The sequence below is a fragment of the Urocampus carinirostris genome, chromosome 17 (assembly GCF_059441175.1).
Source record: "Urocampus carinirostris isolate Australia breed hairy pipefish chromosome 17, RoL_Ucar_1.0, whole genome shotgun sequence".
NCBI lineage: Eukaryota > Metazoa > Chordata > Actinopteri > Syngnathiformes > Syngnathidae > Urocampus > Urocampus carinirostris.
Window position 1 is genome coordinate 14,129,331 of NC_142365.1, and position 21,524 is coordinate 14,150,854.

General features: G+C 39.1%; 2 protein-coding genes across 2 annotated transcripts; both read left to right on the forward strand.

The window, feature by feature from the left end:
* The first annotated feature begins 12 nt into the window (after positions 1-12).
* Positions 13-10,275, forward strand: rnf14 (ring finger protein 14). Its single transcript, XM_088320978.1, has 9 exons — positions 13-110; positions 2,293-2,448; positions 3,483-3,613; positions 3,690-3,882; positions 4,139-4,521; positions 5,378-5,606; positions 7,851-8,023; positions 9,845-9,975; positions 10,081-10,275. The coding sequence occupies exons 2-9, from the start codon at positions 2,301-2,303 to the stop codon at positions 10,136-10,138; spliced, it is 1,446 nt and encodes a 481-aa protein (XP_088177104.1). The 5' UTR covers positions 13-110; positions 2,293-2,300; the 3' UTR covers positions 10,139-10,275.
* Positions 10,276-10,976: 701 nt separating this feature from the next.
* On the forward strand, positions 10,977-20,221 carry endou2 (endonuclease, polyU-specific 2). The gene is made up of 8 exons (XM_088321089.1): positions 10,977-11,119; positions 12,036-12,112; positions 12,874-13,046; positions 13,120-13,228; positions 16,873-16,994; positions 17,064-17,176; positions 18,899-19,052; positions 19,967-20,221. The coding sequence occupies exons 3-8, from the start codon at positions 12,945-12,947 to the stop codon at positions 20,219-20,221; spliced, it is 855 nt and encodes a 284-aa protein (XP_088177215.1). The 5' UTR covers positions 10,977-11,119; positions 12,036-12,112; positions 12,874-12,944.
* Positions 20,222-21,524: the final 1,303 nt, after the last annotated feature.

The following is a 21,524-nucleotide window of genomic DNA, read 5'->3' on the forward strand; positions in this document are numbered from 1 at the left end:
GGGAGTGTTTACATGCAATGGTACCTCCAGGCCTGCTGGTATCGCTGTGGCAACCAAGTCGGGTAAAGCTGTCAGGCCGAGGCAGAAGTCTACAGTGTTTGTTGCAAAAGGTGAGGAACATTTCTTATTTTCAGGTTACTTTTACATTTTATTGTTCTATAAACATGTTTAAATCTAAAATATTAACCATGTGGCAAGTAAACTGAAGCTGTAACTGTGAGTCCGACGTAAGCTTTTGTTTACGTGAAAATCTCTGAGGAAAGCTAGCAATTAGCTTTAGAATAGAATAGAATATATATTTTTTTGTAATTGATGTCAAAATCGTGAACCATTGTATGCAACAAGCCTAGAAATGGCACTCAAGGGTAAAACATGTAATGAAGACTTTGAAGAGAAAAAGGAGAAAAGTCTCTCAGGATAGATAGGCAAAAATAATAATTACAAGGTAGTGCTTAGAAAAACTGGCTTAAGTTATTATAATAATGCATTGTAACAACAGTGCAACAAAGGAATACAAGTGTAATAATATTTAGCAGCAGTAATTGAAAAAGAAAAGAAAAACACCAATATAATTCATTAGGTACAGTATATAGATACTTTTACGTAAAAATATAACAGATTGCGTGAGATATGAACCACGTGCCTACCCCACCCTAAATTATTATTATTATTTTCATCGTTAATGCACTTTGATCTGTATTTGAAATAAGACCAAAATATGAACAAATACACAAGGTGAAATATAAAACACGTAAAACATAACGCAGGCTTGTAAAGGTACATTTATAAATTGGCTTCGTGTTCCTTTCTGCTAATGCTGGAATATGCAGTTGAAAATAAAAAAAGAATCATATTGACAGTAGCATCAGAACCACTTACAATCTGTGCACAGAACACTAGATACGACGCGTGCCTACTGCGAAGCTTCAGCTCGTCGGGTCAAATTATCAGACACTTCTGGTAAATATTTTTTGGCTCTATTTTTTTCATTATTTAATCCTTTTTTTTAGCCCTTCGGTAGCTTCAGATCCTCTTGGTGTCTTTCATTGTTTCATCCATCCATCCATTATCTGCACCGCTTATTCTCAGTAGGGTGGCGATGGTGCTGGAGCCCATCCCCGCAGGGCACACGGAGACAGAAAACTCACTCGCTCATTTACACCTAGGGACAATTTGGACTGGCCAATTAACCTGCCATGCATGTTTTTGGAATTTGGGAGGAAACCAAAGTGCCCGGAGGAAATCCACACCAGAAGAAAATGCAAACTCCGCACGGGGAGGACGCTGTAGCTGGAATTGAACCATGGGGCTGCACGCTAACCACCCAGCCGCCGTGACGCCCACATTTTTTAAATGTTTTTAAGAATAAGGCTGCAGCACATCCCTCATACTCACTTACCTTGAGTTACAAGGTGGAAGTGCAAGAAAAACAATCTTGCAAAATGGTCCACTTTAAGAGTTACTTAAACTGTTTTAACTCCTCATGTGGCAAGTGATCATATGGTCACTTCAGTTGACATCGAAACTAGATGAATAACTTTCTTTTAATTTGTGTTTTTTTTTTTTTACATACAGCATTTACACCACAGGAATTGGATATTAGGGCTTGCTTTGAATTCTCATTTTTTGTTAGGATAGCTCAATATTTTACCTGTAACTTATTTAAACGGGAAAAAGACTACAGAATATCACCAAGATGTTTTTTTTTTATATAAAGGGGAAGTCTGGTACATTAAACAAATTTAAAATATCAAACTAAAACTACAAAGAATACCTTACTGTGTTGTTTGAATAAAATATTCAGAGAGATCAAAGAGCTCTTATGCTTTATTTTCCACTGTACCTATCTGCTTTTATCGTACTTATAGAAGAGCTGTTCAGGAGGGAACACAATAGTAAGAAGGACCGTGGGGTGGGGGAATTGCTGGAGAGTGTCAACATGCTTGTCCGCGCAATTTTTTTTTCTGTTTCTGTTTTTTAGTGTAGCATGGAAATGGTGAAAGTTAAAAAAGGCCTGCTTTGAGTCCAAATGCCAACGCAATTCCCATGAAAGGTGAAAAAAGAACGCTTTATTCGAGCGATTCTAAGAAATGCACGTACTTGCACACGCATCTTGAACTGACTGAGGCCATAATGATGAACTAAGCCAGTAGATGGCGGCAGCAAATAAATTCTTTACAGCTCCTCTAAGCCAGCTCTTCAAACCACTAACACTGCCAAAGGAGATTTATTTTTAAAAAGTAATTCTAAATACATTGGGTGGTGTGAAACACTAACTTATTATTTTACCAGGAATGTAAATGTCTCAGGACAAGTCAGACCAGGAGGACGAGCTGCTTGCATTAGCAAGTATCTATGAAGAAGAGTTCCATCGAGCAGACTCTGCCCAGGGGGGAGAGATCCAGCTCTGTGTGAAGCTTCCCCCCAACTTCAAAGTTGTTGTCAAAGGTACTGTTGTCAAAGTGCAATGTAATTAACACAGAACCCTAGGATATGACATTAACCTCTTTTGAGGTTGGAATTGCAAAGTATAATTGAGGTATAGTGAGGGATAGAAACCCATGGTAATTAGTTAATATGTTCCAATCCCCCAATGCCTCAGATAAAACATTAAATAACAAATTAGTATATAGTTACTACTGAATATGATTAAATAATATAATTAAATATACATGTAAAGGAAAAATGAAATAGTTTACTTTTGGTGTGACTTGACTTGAGCCAGTTGAGTGGAGTAGCAGGTAAGTGCAGAGGGGGAGAGGAGATGGCGTATTAAAAATGAATTTGTGAGGATGTTCATGCCTTTAGAGAATGTCTTCTCCTTGTTATCATCGATTGGTTAAAGCCATGCAACTCAGTGAGGGTAGCCATTTTTGTGGTTTCTTTGGATTTGATAATCGAAAGCTTAGTTTCCATGGTTATTATTATTTTTGCTTCTCCCTTTCGCATCACCACTAGCCTTGTATCCATATTGAATAAATACAGTACAAAAATATTGGGGAAAATGCAGTGAAGAGGGCCCCAAAAAAATTGTATTCCATGTTGAAAAGTGGACACCGTATCCCGGGGTTTTACTGTATTGGAACTGACAAATAGAACAAACTGATTTAAGTTCAAAGACCAGTCAGTGACAGAAAGACGAGAGAAACATTAACCAAAATTCCAAGTCCTGAATGCAGTAATGGACATAAGTGGTGAAAAAAAAACGTGCTAAAACACACTTCTATTCTATAGCATATAAATAACCTATATTTTATGTTGATAATATGTGTATTATTTGCCCTCCTGTAGGTTTTAGATGAAGGGATGGTGTCATTATAGTCTGTAGTTTGCAATAGTCTTTGATCCCCTTTGAGACTCTTTGTGATTAAGGGCTATACAAATAAACATGACTTGACTTGACTTAAAATAGTGTCCTGAAATTACAAAGAGGACAAGAATGGATACTGTAGCTCACTGTAATATTTGATTTTTTTTTACAGGGGAAAAGCAAACCGATTACACCATCAGCTTCTTACCGCCTTTGGTTCTCAACTTTGAACTCCCTGAGGACTATCCATCTACAAATTCGCCAATATTCACTGTCAGCTCAAAATGGATGAGCAAAGGACAGGTGTGTAGAAAAAAAACTGTGCGGCCATAGAATACAAATTGTAAATGTTCCTCCTATTATTTCTGGCTTTCAACAGATGAGCGCACTGTGTCGACGCCTGGATGAACTATGGGAGGAGAACCAAGGTTGTGTGGTTCTCTTCACATGGATTCAGTTCCTTAGCGAGGAAGCGCTGGACTTCCTCGGCATTACGTCCCCTCTCGTGGTTGCAAGGCATGAAAGTAAAGCCAGCGGGGAGCGCAGTAGGAAATCTGAACACCTGGCCACAGGTAGGAACAGAAAGTTTATTTTCTTGTATGGCTATTATTTTCCTATTATTTTTGTATTATTTTCCCGATCAATCATTGCACTAATATATAATGTAAGCATCCAGTTATTCACAGACAAATATGGTAGCTCATACTGTACATTTAATTTCATGCACCTTATAGTCCAGTGTGCCTTATATATATATAAAATATATGACAAAATCCTATCTTTAGGGGATATATCGCCAAAAATAGCAATTACCTTTTTTCTCTCAAGATGTGACACAAGTCGGAAGTGCTGGCGATAGCTCGGAGAAGACAAATCAGGAACCAAAGACAGAAAGTCATGAGAAGCAGCCCTCATCGGCCGTACTGGACCCCCGAGCGATCGTGACCGTGGATGCTCGCGTCGATCTGCTACCTCAGCTTTTGGACTTTGATGAGGCGCAAGTGCAGAAGGTTTTCAACACGACGCCTTTCTGCTGCTGTATCTGTTTCACGGAAAAACGCGGCGCCGACTGCATATGCTTCAAGGAGTGCCAGCACGTTTATTGCAAAGTCTGCATGACGGAATATTTCCAGATCCAGATACGGGACGGCAATGTGCAGTGCCTTAATTGCCCTGAGCCCAAATGCTCCTCCGTGGCCACGCCCATGCAGGTATCCCCTGTTATTTATATGCCCACACCGTAGCTGAAGACATTAAAATTGAAAAAAAAAATGTATCGTCTTTGATAACAATGCATTGTACATTGTTTGCAGCGAGATTAGACCCGGCACTCCAGAATACCATGTAATAGAAGACTTTATTAATAGAAAACTTAAAATAAATAAATTACATGGGGCAAGGATATATCTGTTAGATTTTAACAAAATATTTATTTCTGGAACAAGCTTGCATTGCTTGACATCAATCAAACATTTAAAAGACAAAAAAGCGACCTCTAATAAATTAAACATGCATAAATTACAACTTAATCCACTTACATTAAACATTAATATTAAGGCGGGGGCCTCAAACGATCATCCTGCAGGACACATTTGGCCTGGGAGCCACAAGTCTTTGAGACTCCTTTTTCAAACTCTTAACATACTTGCTTAATCTTCTTTTTTTCATCAAGAAAAACAAACATTCAAGCTGAGGGAAATACAAGTACAAAATCTATACGTACTTATTCATTTGTATGATGCCCAACAAGTTTGAAATATTGCGCGACATACTTATACTTAAAGAAATTATGTTTTAGGGGTTATATTTGTAGGAATATTATGACTTTTTTAAAGTGGTCCAAACCAATAAACACACAAAAGGGAGATAAATGAAAGTGGGGAAAAGATTTTCCCTATAAAAATACATTACAACCCTCACAAACAGTTCTTCTTGGTTTTTATTTTTTGGGTGTCCATTCTTAAAAATATATACGGTTTGAAAGGAATTAAGTTGTTTGATTACTGTTTATGCTCTGTGATTTCATGAATAAGGCGATTTGCACAGTCAATTCCAAACACTCTCCAGGTGAAGCAGCTGGTGGACGAGGAACTGTTTGCCCGCTACGACCGGCTGCTCCTCCAGTCCAGTCTGGACCTGATGGCCGATGTGGTGTACTGCCCTCGCCATTCCTGCGGTACGCCGGTAATGGTGGAACCCGAAACCACCATGGGCATCTGCTCCGTCTGCCAGTATGCCTTTTGCACACTGTGCAAGATGGGCTACCACGGGGTCTCTCACTGTAAGATCCCTGCAGGTAAGTACTTATATGTGATATTTGGGTATATGATTGAATAATATAAATAAGTACAGACGCTCCCCTACTTACGACCATTCGACTTGCGCGAAACAGCAGATCCGAACATTTTTTTCGGGATGTCAAAAAATATCCGGACATTGCTGTAAGTTAGATTTTGTATCGTGTGCACCTTTTTCCGAGTAGAGGACAGTGCTGTAGTGCTTCTTTCCGCCGCTACAGGCGCTGTGAGAGGTCACCCCGAAGAAATCCGGCTTCTACTCATGAGTTCCTGTGTAAACACACTGCACTCTATCTCTAGCACGCGAATAACTTTGACATTTTTATTTTTTAATATCTTGTGCATCTATTCAATATGGTTGGTGTAAAGTGTAAAAAAGAGGCAAGCAGTCTCTTTTGAAATGAAAGTGGAATATGAAAGCTTGATGCGGTTGAAAAAAATGGTTGGATTGCGTTTTTTCATCCACTTTTCACCATGGAGGAAGAAGTCGCCTAACTCTTCCAAAAGTAAGTTAAACTTAACTTTATTTATCTTTTATAGTCAAGTCATGTTTATTTGTATGGCATTTAGTCACAAGGAGTCTCAAAGGGCTTCACAGACCACAGAATATCAACGCCTAATGTGTAGCCATGTTTTTCAGTACTATGCTTTATCATTCAGGCTTCTTTGTAAAGTTATAGAGCATATTATTTTATTAAATGTTTATTTTTCAGTTTCAAAACAATACAGGTCACTTATACAAGCCTTAAACATACTTATACAAACCTTAACCATTCAAAATATAGCACTGAAGCAGCTTACGAACAAATTTAATTTATGAACGAACCTATCTCGTTCGTAGGCAGGGCAGCGTCTGTATACATGTAAAGGTAAAATAAAACCATCTACTTTTAATGTAATTTACTCAATGTGGTTAAGTGAAGTTAGCGGATGAATGCAGAAGGGGAGAAGACGGCAGAGTAAAATCAGAACTTAAATTGTAAAAGTTGTGGTTGCTTGGATTTCCTCCTTATTCTAATTTTTGTCCCGATGGTCAATTCTTTATGGGCTATTCCATAGCAAGGGTAACAATTTGTGTGCCTTCTTCATATTCATTGATAATTGGAAGCTTGAGTTCCATGTGTAACATGTTTTTGTTCCTTTAGCATCACTGCAATTTTTGGGTCCTAAAGCTAAACAACTTAAACTTTGTTACATAATATTCTGAACTAAACAAATAGAGATGAAGGAAGAATGTAGTCATCTTTATGACATTGACCAATAACAGAAAGTGAAGTCAAGTCACATTTAATTGTGTAGCCCTTAATCACAAAATGTCTCAAAGGACTGCTGCACAGGTTACAATTTTACCATCGCCTGATCTTAAACTAACATGCGGGCAAGGAAAAACCCAAAAACCTCAGCATGAGGAAAATAAGAAACCTTGAGAAGGGGCCTCACAAGGCAAGTCAAGTCATGTTTATTTTTATAGCCCTTAAGCACAAAGAGTCTCAAAGGGCTCACAGACCACAGATTATTGCAAACCACAGACTATTATGACACCATCCCCTGATCTAAAACCTACATGAGGGCAAATAATACAAAGATATTGTCAACATGAAATCGAGGTTATTCATATGCTATAGAATAGAAGTTCCTGCCTAGCCTAATTTATTTTTCCCGCACTGATAGTCTTTGGTTTAGGTGAAAGATTAGCCGTGTTAATTTTGTTAAAATTCTGATTTATTTACTGTAAAAGTTTGATTTGAATTTATTACAATTTTTTTTTGTTTCTTTACAAGTGTTAATCCACCTTCTATGATGACCAGGGTGCAATAAATTTAGCATTGGGTAACAATACACAAAACATGGTGAACATAAATAAAACATTTAAAAAAAAAAATACTTCATAGAGACATCTAAGGCACTTAACCTGCACAAACACTGCAAATTATAATTTTGTCATTTTTTGGGCTCTCTGAAAATGTCGGAAAGCAGGTTTGCTGTAACTTCAGTCAGACTTTTCTCATCGACAAAATTGTAAAAGTTGAATACGACCAGTGGCGTTTCAAAATTCTGTCTCACCAAACTTGTTAAATCACATTTAAAGATATTGCCATCATTAACATAACTATAGTATGTTAGGACATTTGCACATTACATTCATATTCTAAATTTATTATCTGTGATCTGTGGATGTAAAATATATATATATATATATATATGAAATGTTTTCTCTATTTTTTTTTCTTTGTTTGGTACAGAGGAACTGCGTGGCCTTCGAGACGAGTATCTGTCCGCTACGCCCGAAGGTAAAAAGTTTATGGAGAAGCGTTTCGGAAAAAGGGTGATCCAGAAAGCAGTGGAAGAGTCCTTTAGTAGAGACTGGCTGAATGACAACGCCAAATGCTGCCCTTACTGCGGCACCAACATTCAGGTGGGACTTCCCCCATTTACAGAGTTTCTGTGACAAAATACATGTTTTTACTGTATTTTTGCCTGATTTCTGGGGCAAAACTGTCTCATATAATACATGGCACATTGTTTTATTTTTTTTCAATGACTTTTAATTGATGCAATATCCTAATCTATCTGCCGTCTGCCATATCAGACATTTTTTGTCGTTTAAAGTATTAAATAAAAAAATAAAAATGAATATATAGTAATATAGCGCAGTGGTTAGCGCATGTGCGGCACAGTTCATGTCTTGGGAACCTCCTGCGTGGGTTCAAATCCAGCTCCAGACTTCCTGTGCGGAGTTTGTATGTTCTCCCCGTGCTTGCGTGGGTTTCCTCCGGGCACTCCGGTTTCCTTCCACATTCCAAAAACATGCATTTCAGGTAAATTGGCCGGTTCAAATTGTCCCTAGGTGTGAATGAGCGAGTGAGTTGTCTGTCCCCGTGTGCCCTGCGATTGGCTGGCAACCAGTTCAGGGTGTCCCTTGCCCACTGCCCGATGATTGCTGGGATGGGCTCCAGCACCCCCGCGACCCTACTGAGGATAAGCGGTGTAGCTAATGAGATGAGATATAGTAATATTGGACAAAATATGGTAATATTGATCATGCAATCATTATTTTTCTTATTTTACAAGAAAATCAAATCAAATAGGACTAGAAGAAACAGGTTATAATAAAACTATACTTAAAATCAGCAAAATAATTGATTTTTTTATCACAATATTTGTAGCTATTTTGTCTGGGACCAGAAGTAAAAATAGTTTTAATAAGAAAATAATTTTGTGCTTTTTACAAATAATAGCTTTTATTTTGAAAATGTTTGGCAAAGGTGGTCAATATTTTTGGAAGTGCAGCCATAAAAATTATAATATCCTCTGAAGCATAAATAATTTTACAGTATATTAATATTGCCCGAATATGTAGTAATATTGCTCATGTAAGTATTATTTTTCTTATTCTACTAGAAAATCAAGTAAAATATATGAATCGGAAAAACTAATTACATCAAACAAATTATAATAAAGCAATTCTAAATAAAAAATAGAAGAAGTAATTGTTTTTAATATTTTTATCTAACTATATTTCTAACTATTTTGTGAATGACAAGTATAGAAAAACTAAGATAATATTTTAGCACTTTTTTTATGAGCAAAATGATTTGTCAATGTGATTAAAATATTTTTGGAGGTGCATTCATAATAATAATTTTTTCTGAAGCAATTTTTCCTTAACCATTTAGAGTCATGGCACACTGTTTCCATCGAAATAAACCTCAAGACACACCACCCCAAAAAATTAATTTCCAGTTTATTTTATTACTATTTAAATTTTCAACACGGCTATCACATAACTTATAGTTGTTCTCATCAAATGTATCTTAAAAACAATTCATTATTTTTTATTAATCTTACCAAACCCTCACCACTATTTTATTTCTTTTTTTATCTTCTTTTGTTCGTATTACATTTTAGAAATTAGTTAATTGTTGGCCAAAGGAGCACATTTAGCTACATTTAAAATTAATAAATATAATGCATAATTTAAAAATAAGTAATTTAATGCGGCACTCTCGTGTGCTTTTGTTCTCCTGTTGAAAAACGCTACTCTGAAGCACACATATAGGATTCACAATTTTGCCACCACTAACGGAAATGTCATGTTGTTATGAGAAGGTGAGTCTGTGTTATGCAATACATCTTTCATCAGCATGACATTAAATACCTGTGGTTTTTAATTTAATGTGGCTGACATGGCACTATTGTTCCCGATTCCTCCCTTTTACGCATTTTTTGTGACCAGAAAGAAGACGGCTGCAACAAAATGACGTGCAGTTCGTGTCGCCATTATTTCTGCTGGTTGTGCCTGGGCCTGCTCAACAAAGCCAACCCGTACAGTCACTTCAACAACCCACACTCGCCCTGCTACAATCAGTGAGTCACGCCTCTCTCGTCGCGCCTCTCTCATCTCACCAAGACTCCTCATTGTTGTCCATACCAGACACTCCCTAATGTACTTTTTTTCTCTCGCTGCCCTAGACTCTTCCACGGTGTGGATCCGGATGAAGATGCCTTCTGGAGCGATGAAGAAGACTAATGTTCTTTGCACTTTATTCCACACGACATCTTTTATCATGTTTTGATATTTGCAGCAAAGCGTTCGCCCCCCCCCCCATCATGCACTTTGTTAAATATACCGAATCGACACGTTTAATAAAATTTCGATTAACATTTTTTTGTGGTTCGATTCATTCTTTATTTTGATACCTGGTAAATGCCTAAATATATCTTTGAAAATAAAAAATTGTTTCCTCTGCAGGGTGCCTGGGCTTTCCCTTATAGATAAAGTGAGAAGCTCAGACATCCGGGAGCGATTTGGAGTAGCTGGGTGAGGTGGCTAAGGTATTTGGCTCGTATGCTTCCACAACGCCTCCCTGGAGAGGTGTTTCAGGCACGGGATGATCCAGGATAATACCGGAGAAACTGCAGCTCAGTCATCCAGGAGCTAATTCAAGAGGTCAGCTGAGGTGGCCCGGGCATCTCTTCCAGATACTTCTTGGTCAGGGATCTTGTCTGAATGCCTCTTGAACACCTCCCTTGAGATGTGTTACAGGCATGCGATGATCTAGGATAACACTGGAGTCACTATGCAGCTCAGTCATCCAGATGCTAATCAGAGAAGTCTGCTGAGATGGCTCAGGCCTCTTGTTCAGATGCTTCTTTGTTAGGCATCTTGTCCTGCATACTTACACGGTGAGGTGTTACAGGCATTGGGCGACCTAGGACATCACTGGAGAGACTTTGCAGCCTGGCCATCCACAAGTAAATCCAAAGAGGTGGCTCGGGTACCTGGTCCGGATGCTTCCTGGAGTCCTCCCATGATAGGTGTTCTTGGTATTGGAGGACCCAGGACAACACTTGTGAGTTTGCCTCTAGGATGGATCAGGATCATGAGGGATGAGCTGTACGAAGTGGCTGGGGATAAGAAGTTTTGTGTTTTTCCTACTGAGGTTGTTAACTAGACCCCAGATAAGCGGAAAAAGACTGATGGATGAATGGAGTAATGGCCAGTAAAAGGGTGAGCACAGTTTTCTGCTGCCTTTTCTAAAAAGGAACCCACAAAAATGTTTCATGTGTTTTTACATTTGTTGGCAATTATTTTTTCTTATTAATGATATTATCTTAGTATTTATCCTTCCATCCATTTCCTGAACCGCTCATCCTCACAGAGGTCATGGATATCTTGGTATTTGAATATTTTCAATTGAACAGGTCTATTGCTTGTCTGCCACTCGTGAAGCCCAAAAGTATGAGCCTTTTGGATGGGTAATCACTTTTCTATATTGTTTTTATCAAAAAGGTTAGAGAAAGTTTGTTTAAAATCATTTTCAAACAAAAAATGTTTTAGTTCTTAAGATTCACTTTCAAAATAAATGTTCTATACAACTTCTATACAAAATTTTTGATTAATTCGACTGCATATCAAAATAATGGTTATCCAAATTGTAAGTACAATAATTCCTTCAAAAATATTCTCAAATACTTGTTTCTGATATCTTAGGCTACTAGATTTTTCTTCCAATTTTAAGGGAAATGTTGAATTGTATAAGTTCAATCACATTGGACCTATATACCGTCATTCAATTCTCTGCTGTGCAAGATTGTGTCCCGCTGTACTGATATCAAATTATGAATGCAAGTTTTTCCCCACTTGGGTGTCTTAAAACCTGCATCCTGACTCACTTTAGGACTCATTATCCATTTGGGAGCAACAAACAAACACTAAAGAAACAAAAGCTGAGACTGTAAAGAGACGACGACATTGTGTCATCCCTTTGGCTAGAGTTGCTGACAGGGGAGAACCCTTTAAAATGGCCCCCCTTTCTCCTGTCATGCCCCCATACCATCCAACCACACACACAGCGACCTACACTGACAGACTAAATGCTACTATGCTCCCAAAGACTTTTCCTCATCTTTTCTCACAAATACAGGACAACAACAGCAGCACCTGAAGACGACGGAGAAAAATCAGCAGACAAGTTCATCCCATCAAGACGGGGGGAAAAAGGTTAGTGTGGGATCTTGGGGACGTCTTCAACCGCAAAGGTTTGTGGTAAAGATTTTGAAACGTGGGGTCAACAATTGATTATCTGATCATTCAATCTACATCAAAGTGAACCGTTTTGCCACAATGGGTACGTTTACATACAGGCAAGAATCAGATTGGAAACGGACTATTGGCAGTATTCCTATGATATAAATCTATGTAAATGCGTACAATAATCAAAGGCAGGGATGTCAAACCCAGTTTTCTCTCGAGCCGGGTCCAGACTTTCTGTTCTCAGGTGAGCCAAACCAGTAAAAGAACGCCAACTCCAATTTTTTTTGCTTTGTTTTTCCGTGTTATGCTATTATCATTCAGCCCAAATTCGTAACCTACCTTACATAACTTCATTATTATAACAGATGACAATGGATCATTTCTAAACACAACACATGTATTTACAAACAATGGAGAAAAAGATTTTCATGTTTGGCATTTGATGTGTTAACTGTGAAAAGTCTAAGATAGCTGGCAATCACTCTTGTATTAAAAGGTTGGTCCGGAACAATAAAAGCTAACCAAATCAAAGTATTTAGTATTCTTTTACTGTAGCGTAAACGTCAGTGTGAATGGCACAAACAGGTTTGATATAATCCAATCAAGGCCATATTTGGCTACAAAACACAAGGGACAATAAAATAATAGAATGTATAGATCACATCTGAGTTAAATGAGGTTATGATCATGCCTAAAAATGAAGTTTAAATCTTAACACTTTCATGCAGGTAATCCGCTCCTCATTCTAAAACAATATTCTTAAGACGAAGATCAGAAAAGTGTCCCGGGGACCCCCGTCATGATCGAAAGTGAAATCGGACTCTCGGCCATGGTGCAGGAATTATGGGACAACGACGTCAATAGACTCCTACCCGGGAAGGACTACAGCATATCCTTGCAGGTGGCAACACAAACACAACTTTTAAATTGTCAAAAATGCTCCAGTACTTAGTCCATCTTATCTCCTGTTTCAGGGCAAAGCCGGAGACAACACGACCATCTATGACGACCACAATGACGCGGCGGGGTATCCTTTGTTCAAATACGTTGACGAGAAAATATTCCAGAAGGAGACTTTTTTAGGTGACTGATCACTGATAAGTTTAAATATATATTTAATATACACACACACACACACACACACACACAAATTGGCTTTTCAGCAAAGCTAGCTCTTTGGGAAAAAAAAGTGCTATTACTTAACTGCAGATGGATGTATTCACTGCACTACCAGCTAAAATGCATCTTTGACGTTTATAGGTATCTTTTGAAACCTGGCTACAACGGGTGTTTGACTTCTTTAGTCGTCTTTATGGCAGCCTAGCCAGAATACATCTTTTACTCTATGGAAGCCTAATTAAAATGCATCTTTGTCGTCTATAGCCATCTAAAGCAGCCTAGCTACAATGCATCCTTAAGGTATATAACTGTCTATGGAAGCCTAACTAAAATGGATCTTTGACGTCTATACCCATCTAGTTAGAATGGATCTTTGACATCTTTAGCAGTCAATGGTATATTGGTTAGAATAGATTTTGACGCCTAGGGCTGTCTAGCTACAATGGATTTTTGACGACTATAGTCATCTATGGCGGTCTAGCTTCAATGCATCTTTGGTGTTTACAGCTATCTATTGAAGAGTAGCTACAATGGGTCTTTGACTTCTTTACTGTCTTTTTGGCAGCCTAGTCACAATGCATCTTTTACTCTATGGAAGCCTAGTTTAAATGCATCTTTGTCGTCTTTAGCCATGTAAAGCAGCCTAGCCACAATGCATCCTATATAACGGTCTATGGAAGCCTCACTAAAATGGATCTTTGACGTCTATACCCATTTAGTTACAATGGATCTTTGACATCTTTAGCTTTCAATGGTATCTTGGTTAGAATGGATTTCAACGCCTAGGGCTGTCTGGCTACAATGGATTTTTGACGACTATACCCATATATGGCAGCCTACCTACAATGCATCTTTGACGTTTATAGCTATCTATTTAAGCCTAGCTACTCGTCTATAGCCATCTAAATAGTCTGTAGTTTACAATAATCTGTTTTCTGTGCAGCCATTTGAGACTTCTTGTGATTAAGGGCTATACTAATAAACATGACTTTACTTGACGTGTTAGAATGGATTTTGACGCCTAGGGCTGTCTAGCTACAATGGATTTTTGATGACTATAGCCATCTATGGTAGCCTAGCTACAATGCATCTTTTACCCTATGGAAGCCTAGTTTAAATGCATCTTTGCCGTCTTTAGCCATCTAAAGCAGCCTAGCCACAATGCATCCTATATAACGGTCAATGGAAGCCTCACTAAAATGGATCTTTGACGTCTATACCCATCTGGTTAGAATGGATCTTTGACATCTTTAGCCTTAAATGGTATCTTGGTTAGAATGGATTTTAACGCCTAGGGCTGTCGGGCTACAATGGATTTTTAACGACTATACCCATCTATGGCAGCCTACCTACAATGCATCTTTGACGTTTATAGCTATCTATTTAAGCCTAGCTACTCGTCTATAGCCATCTAAATAGTCTGTAGTTGATAATCTGTGGTCTGTGCAGCCATTTGAGACCTCTTGTGATTAAGGGCTATACTAATAAGTAAGGGTTCCACACAACGCTGTTATATTCTAACCCGGGTCTAACATAAACGCAAAACATTCGAACTAAGAATGCTGGTTTCTTGTTGTAAAAGTTTCTGTAAATGTTTGATGCTATGTTATTGGCTTTGTTGGTAATTTTGGCGATATGCGTGATAAACTTTAAGTTTGAAGTAAGAGTGACACCCAGATCCTTATGTTCAGTAAAAACATGCAAATCATGATCATTAATGTTATACAGCGGAACAGAACCATGTAAAAACGACTGTGCTAAGCATTTATGAGATGACAATTGCAGTTGCCACTTTTCGGACCAAAGAAAAACTGATTTAATGTCATTTTGGAGAGAATCAATTGATCCTGTAACCTGGGTTTTTGGTAAGAAAGCCGACAGTTTAGCATCATCGGCAAAAATTGAGATGTCACTACTTCCAAATAAACATGACTTTACTTGACTAGTTAGAATGGATTTTGACGCCTAGGCCTGTCTAGCTACAATGGATTTTTGACTACTCTAGCCATCTATGGCAGCCTAGCTACAATGCGTCTTTGAGTTCCATAGCCATCTATGGCAGCCATGCTAAAATGCAACTTTGACATCTAGCATCCTATGGAAGCTGAACTCCAATGCGTCTTTGATGTCTATAGTCTAGATACAATGAACCTAACACATCTGAAACCGTCTATGGCTGTCTAGCAAAAATGCATCTTTGACGTCCATAGCAACCTAGTGAGAATAGATCTTTGACTTCTTTAGCCGTCATTGGCATCTTAGCTACAATGGATCTTTAACTTATTTAGCCCTTAATGACATCTTAGCTACAATGGATCTCTGACGTCTACAGCCATCTATGACAGCCTAGCTAAAATGTATGTTTGACGTTTCTGGCCACCTGTGGTAGTGAATGAGTTAAGTATTGTAATTACATGAATGCTTACAAGTGGAAGATCTTATCTTCTTTTCACAAATTGCACCAATGATGACCTCTCGGTCTCCGATCTCATCGCCTCAAAGCAAAGCCTTTTTCCTACACTGGAATAATCTTCTTATGGCGAACAGCGGCACGTTGCATAACTGCCGAGCACACTGAGTTCAGTATGTTCAGCCCCTGGTCACATGACCAGATTGTTTTTCTTTTTGTTTAATACTTATGTTTGAGTCACAGTTTGTATTATATAGAGACCTCTTGTGGTGTAAAATACTTCATTCAATTAAATAAACATTATAGTTTCAAATCATAAGCAAAAACATGAAACGAAAACTTTAGGTTTAGAATTCAGGATTTTTTATATTACTGTACAACTTTAAGAAGCTGAAATGTTTGACCACCATGTTACTACTACGTGAGCCCAGATGACCAATTTTCCAAGGTAGCTTGTCCAGGTCCTTGCTTTTAGCTTTGGCCACTTACTGCACACAGCTGAGCCCTGCATGGGGTGGTCATCCAGTACCGTGATCCTAGCATCTTCCACTTTTTCCACTACTTCCCTCTCTAGCCACGTGTTTTTTAGCCACTTGGCTCCAGGCTTTGGCTGAATTGTTAGCTGTTATGTGTAAATAAATCCTGCTCCTGCAATCTTTTATTAGCCTTTTTGTAGCTTTTTCGCACTACATGCCAAAATTAGCCACTTCCACCAGCTCTGTCCATCTCCAGCTATTGGCTTTATTCAGCTGCTCCGGGGTGTATCCAGCCTGCTTGGTCTTCTGTTGTCATTGGTGGGGATTAGAACCGCTTTCATGTCATGTCTGTGGCTAAACTTGTGCAAAGTCGTATCTTTTTGGCTTCTGTAGTTTGTTTTCTTCGACTGCACACGTTTCAGCACCCTTCTAAGCTACAATTTTATGGAGTCCTGTAATTCTACGCACTGTCACTTTAAGTAGCATCCGCTTTTGGTCCCCATTTTGTTCTTTTGTACATTCTTCCATTTGAATAGTAATTACATTTTTGTTTTACAGTGTGTCCTCATTACCCACCCTTAACCTCTATTCCCATCCATAGGAATAAATGAGTTCATGCCGAAGACGCTTCCATCAGCAGAAAATGAATTAAAATCACTGAATGTCATCAATAAAGTTAAAAGAGGTTTCATTTGATAGAATATACGCATATGTGTTTGCAGCCTTTATTTCCCTGTTGGACAACTACGTGAGTGACACCGGGGAGCCAGAAATCGTCACCCCCGAGGAGGTGGCGGAGAACCACAAGTTCCTGGACTCGATCGTCAAGACTCCAACCATGAAGGTAAAAAACCTTTGGGGTCCGCCACATTCTAGAGGACTCGTCCCCTGACGAGTTTTTTGTTCGTTTTAGATAGCTCATAAATACCTGGTCGAGAAGAACCTCTCGCCACAAGATGAGACAGAGTTCAAAGAGCAGCTGTACAGAATTTGGTTCGAGCTCTACGCAAGGCGAGGATCCAGTAGGTAGGTGTGATTGGCACAGAGACAAAATATAATGTGGGAATTTGGCACCACCACGACACATTTTGTGACCGATAGAGTGTGACAACCTATTTGTAAAGCCAGCTATCCATTTTCTGACATTTTTTTATACTAACATGAGTAAAAAATTATTCATATTAAGCAAAAGACCAAGATGGGTGGATGCACACCCGGAGTGGCTAAAAAGAGCCAATACCTTAAGTTGGTCAAAGCTGGTTTAAGCAGCTAACTTAAGCAGCTATCGGGAGAGGCTACTAAAAATCCGGTATAGGTTAGCAAGAACAAGCTGTATTTAGACTTAGCAGCTAACAATTACAATAGCAGCTTTCAATGTAATAGCCTCCAATAAAGTGTATAATGTGTGTAGGAGACAGTGAGGGAAAAAAGTCAATGAGCAGCTGTGGAAGGAGTGTGACACTAACCGATAGAGCAGAACCAGATATCAATAAGAACAGCGGCTAGCGGCAAGCTATAGCCTGCAGGAAATTGGGTAAAATGAGTGGCTAGAGAAGGAGACTGAAAACAAGCCAGATGGGTCTTGTAGCCGATCACATGGAGGGCTAAGCTGTGGGCCATAAGTGGGCTTTAAATACTAAAAGCGCCACATGGAAACGCTATTTTAGCAAAATGGTCACTATGGTTTCCGTAGAAATAATATGGCCACCAAACATGTCGGCTTTTTTAACTTGTGTCATATAATTACAAATATCTAAACGTACAAGTCTATGAAATAGTACATGTGATTTAGGATCTAGTATCAGTTTTGTCACGTGCTGCTGCACATCAATGCCGAGGTCCGGCTCATCTCTGAAGAGCGGGTTGACATTTACACTGAAAATTACGACGACCAGTCGATAAAGGTGCTGTATCTGTGTCAGATCAGGGAGCATTTCCTGCTACTGGTAATCATGAAAACCAGTACTATCTGTTTGATGTGTGGGAGCATACGCCTAACCCAAAAAAAAAACAGCCCGGAGATGGATAGGTGCCGCTAGACTGTATTTGCCCAAGTCACACCAGAGGAAGTGGGGCCTCAAGACCCTGGCGTTTGTAGGAATGTGTGTTTGTGTTTCTTATTTGAATCAATGTGTTTTATTTAAGGAAAGCACGGCGGCGCGGTGGTTAGCGCGTGTGCGGCACAGTTCTGAGGTCATGGGTTCAAATCCATCTACCAACCTTCCTGTGCGGAGTTTCCATGTTCTCCCCGTGCTTGTGTGGGTTTCCTCCGGGCACTCCGGTTTCCTCCCACATTCCAAAAACATGCATTTCAGGTTAATTAGCTGGTCTGAATTTTCCCTAGGTGTGAATGAGCGAATGAGTTGTCTGTCCCTGTGTGCCCTGCGATTGGCTGGCAACCAGTTCAGGGTGTTCCCTGCCCACTGCCCGAAGATGGCTGGGATGGGCTCCAGCACCCCCGTGACCCTACTGAGGATAAGAGGTGCAGATAATGGATGGATGTTTTATTTAAATGAATCATATATATTTTACACTACTAGACGTCTTCACATAATACATACTGGGGCTTTAAGATGGAAGGTCTCTGTTTTGAGCTGATTGCTCCACAATAGTCTTCTTATTCCCTTGCAATTTTATGAGAAATTTTCTTAGAAAATATAATACTCACACCACTACACAGCATTTAATAAAATTCGCCATTCAGGAAAAAAAAAATCAAGTTCCTGACTCAACTATTCTTTCGTTCAGGCCAGATTCATCAGGTTTCGAACACGTTTTTGTCGGGGAAACCAGAGGAGGCCGGACAGTCATTGGGTTTCACAATTGGATCCAGCTGTATCTGCAGGAAAAGCTGGGCCACATCGATTACAAAGGCTACAGCGTCAATGCCAACTCACCACAGGTACACAAGATTCTCTCGGGAAGTAGGAAACGCAACAAAATACAGTAGACCCCGGGAAAAATTAACACATTCTGAGGTAGGGATAACCAAGTGAAATTGCTGTACAGTGGGGGATAGAATCATTTGTCTTTTAGTGCCTCACAGCCTCAGATGAAAACATTTAAACCTTGCTACTGCTATGCTATAATGTGTTTGACTAAACAAGGTAAATAGTCTGCATTTATATAGTGCTTTTCAAGTCAATGAAGACCTCCCAATATAAATGTAATCAAAACATTTTTTATCTACCTTTGGTGTGATGTGACTTGAGCTGGTGGAGTGAAGTACCAGGTGGATGCCGAGGGGTGGAAGAGACGGCAGCAAGTGATTCAAATTAAAACTTCTACCAGGGAAGACTGTCATGCTCTTAGTATATTTCCCTGCCTTAACCCTGTCTTTTTTTTACAACTCAGCAAGGGTAGCAATTTGTGTGCCTTCTTCATTTTTCTTGCTAATCTTAGGATTAGTTTCCATGGTTATCATGTTTTTGCTTCTCAGCATCACTTCAAGCCTTGGATCTAAGGATAATAAATATAGTACAAAAATACAGCATTGCAGACTTGCAAATTCTTTACGAAGCACACAAGGTTAAAACCTAAATGAAGAGACAGAAAAGCATTGTGGGAGGTAGTTCAGCTAAAAGCATATTTGCGTTTTCTTGAACCAATAGCATACCAGCATTTTCTGACGTCTAACACATAAAGTGGTAGTGTTGGCAAATATGCTACAGTGGAGTAAATGTTGTAAAGAAAGGTGGAAAAAAACACCTTATTCCACACTGTAAACTGAAAACGCCGTAAGGCGGGGTCAACCGTATCCCGGGGGTCTACTGTAAAATGTCATCAACGATACTGAAACGCATGCTTTCCCTTTAGCCGGATGAGAACAAACACATCCTGGCCCTGCAGTTCAGTTGGAAGAACGGCATCAAACCCAAAGGCAGCATCTTCATCGGGGTCAGCCCCGAATTCGAGTTCGCCCTCTACACTTTGTGTTTCCTCAGCTCGCCCAACGAGCGGGTCAAAGTCCAGTTCAGTTTCTACGATGTGGAGATCGTGTGCCACCACTACAACCAGAAGCACATCGGCACCACTTACCCGGTTCTTCTCAAATACCAGAAAAACACTTAATTTATTCACAAAATGGACAGGTAATGTTGTTGTTGTATTCATTTTACTTGAAGATACAATAAAACCTTACAATACATTGTTTATCTTGTTTTTCTTGTCTCTGCATGTTTGATGTGATTCTTGACTACAGGGTTCGTGCGGGTGCTCGAAATCCATGAAAATGCTTGAATTTGAATGATAGATAGATAGATAGATAGATAGATAGATAGATACTTTATTCATCCCCGAAGGGAAATTCACTTTTCCAGCAGCATCCCTAAGCTGAGAACAATCGAAAATAACTGAGAACAATCGAAAATAACACGGGAGCTGCTGGAGTGGCTGCCATTCGTGACGGCGCCGGAGAAACGATTCAATTTGAATCATGTACAAACAAACAAACAATTGAATCATGTACAAGAAACGATTCAATCTGAATCATGTACAAACAAACAAACAAACAATTGAATCATGTACAACAAACAAACAAAATATTTATGTTTCAATAAGTGGAGTGTTAATAAAATGGGGGGAAAATAATTTCTGATACTGATATAACCAGGTAAAACTAATTTTAATGTTTGTAATTGCTTGACGTTGTTGCCATGTTTCTCAAAAGAATTATTTGAAAAGGATGCCAACACTCTCTGGTGGCTTTGTTTTGCCATGGCATTTCTTCTTCCCTTGAGATTAATGGCAGCCGGCATTAGTTTGTATGGCATTGTCCCATGAAGCTTCTTCACCCCCCTTACGAGTCGTTCCCAAGAAGACTGCATGCTACACCTGAACAAGGCACTATGAGAAGTGAATTAGTGCTAGGATTATGTATCAATTATGGACATTTACATAACTGTCAACCTCCACGGCTCCATGCCCGTACAAACTGTTGTATTTTCCCCGTACAAAGTACAAAATAATTGTACACCATATATATATATATATATTCTTTCGGAATGATGCATGATGGGAAATCCCCAGGCGGCAGACGCAAGTGAACAGTAGCATCGACCCGCTTGCTTCGTTTGCAATGAAAAAAACGATACCGAGATAGAGGCTTCCGCGGCGAACTCTTTTGAATTGATTGATTTGGTGTTTCGTGATAGTCGGTGTATACCGGATGGTACCCATCATTGACAAATTTACGTTTTTCCGCACAGATTTCCTTGTACGTTGTACTCGTCTTAAAATCCATAAAAAACGTACTATGTACGGCAAAACCGTACAGGTTGACAGGCATGCAAACAATTAAGGTAGCGGTTCCCAGTAGTAAATTGTAAGGAGAAGTACTTCTGTCACTTAAAATGTAAGTCATATTTACTGTCTT

Bases quoted from the DNA above. Each gene is read 5' to 3' on its own strand.
- endou2 (XM_088321089.1), top strand. From the start codon at position 12,945: ATGATCGAAAGTGAAATCGGACTCTCGGCCATGGTGCAGGAATTATGG. The intron at 13,229-16,872 runs GTGACTGATCAC...ATGTGTTTGCAG, and splicing joins CCAGAAGGAGACTTTTTTAG to CCTTTATTTCCCTGTTGGAC. The intron at 19,053-19,966 runs GTACACAAGATT...CTTTCCCTTTAG, and splicing joins TCAATGCCAACTCACCACAG to CCGGATGAGAACAAACACAT.
- rnf14 (XM_088320978.1), top strand. From the start codon at position 2,301: ATGTCTCAGGACAAGTCAGACCAGGAGGACGAGCTGCTTGCATTAGCA. The intron at 3,614-3,689 runs GTGTGTAGAAAA...GGCTTTCAACAG, and splicing joins AATGGATGAGCAAAGGACAG to ATGAGCGCACTGTGTCGACG. The intron at 9,976-10,080 runs GTGAGTCACGCC...TCGCTGCCCTAG, and splicing joins CACTCGCCCTGCTACAATCA to ACTCTTCCACGGTGTGGATC.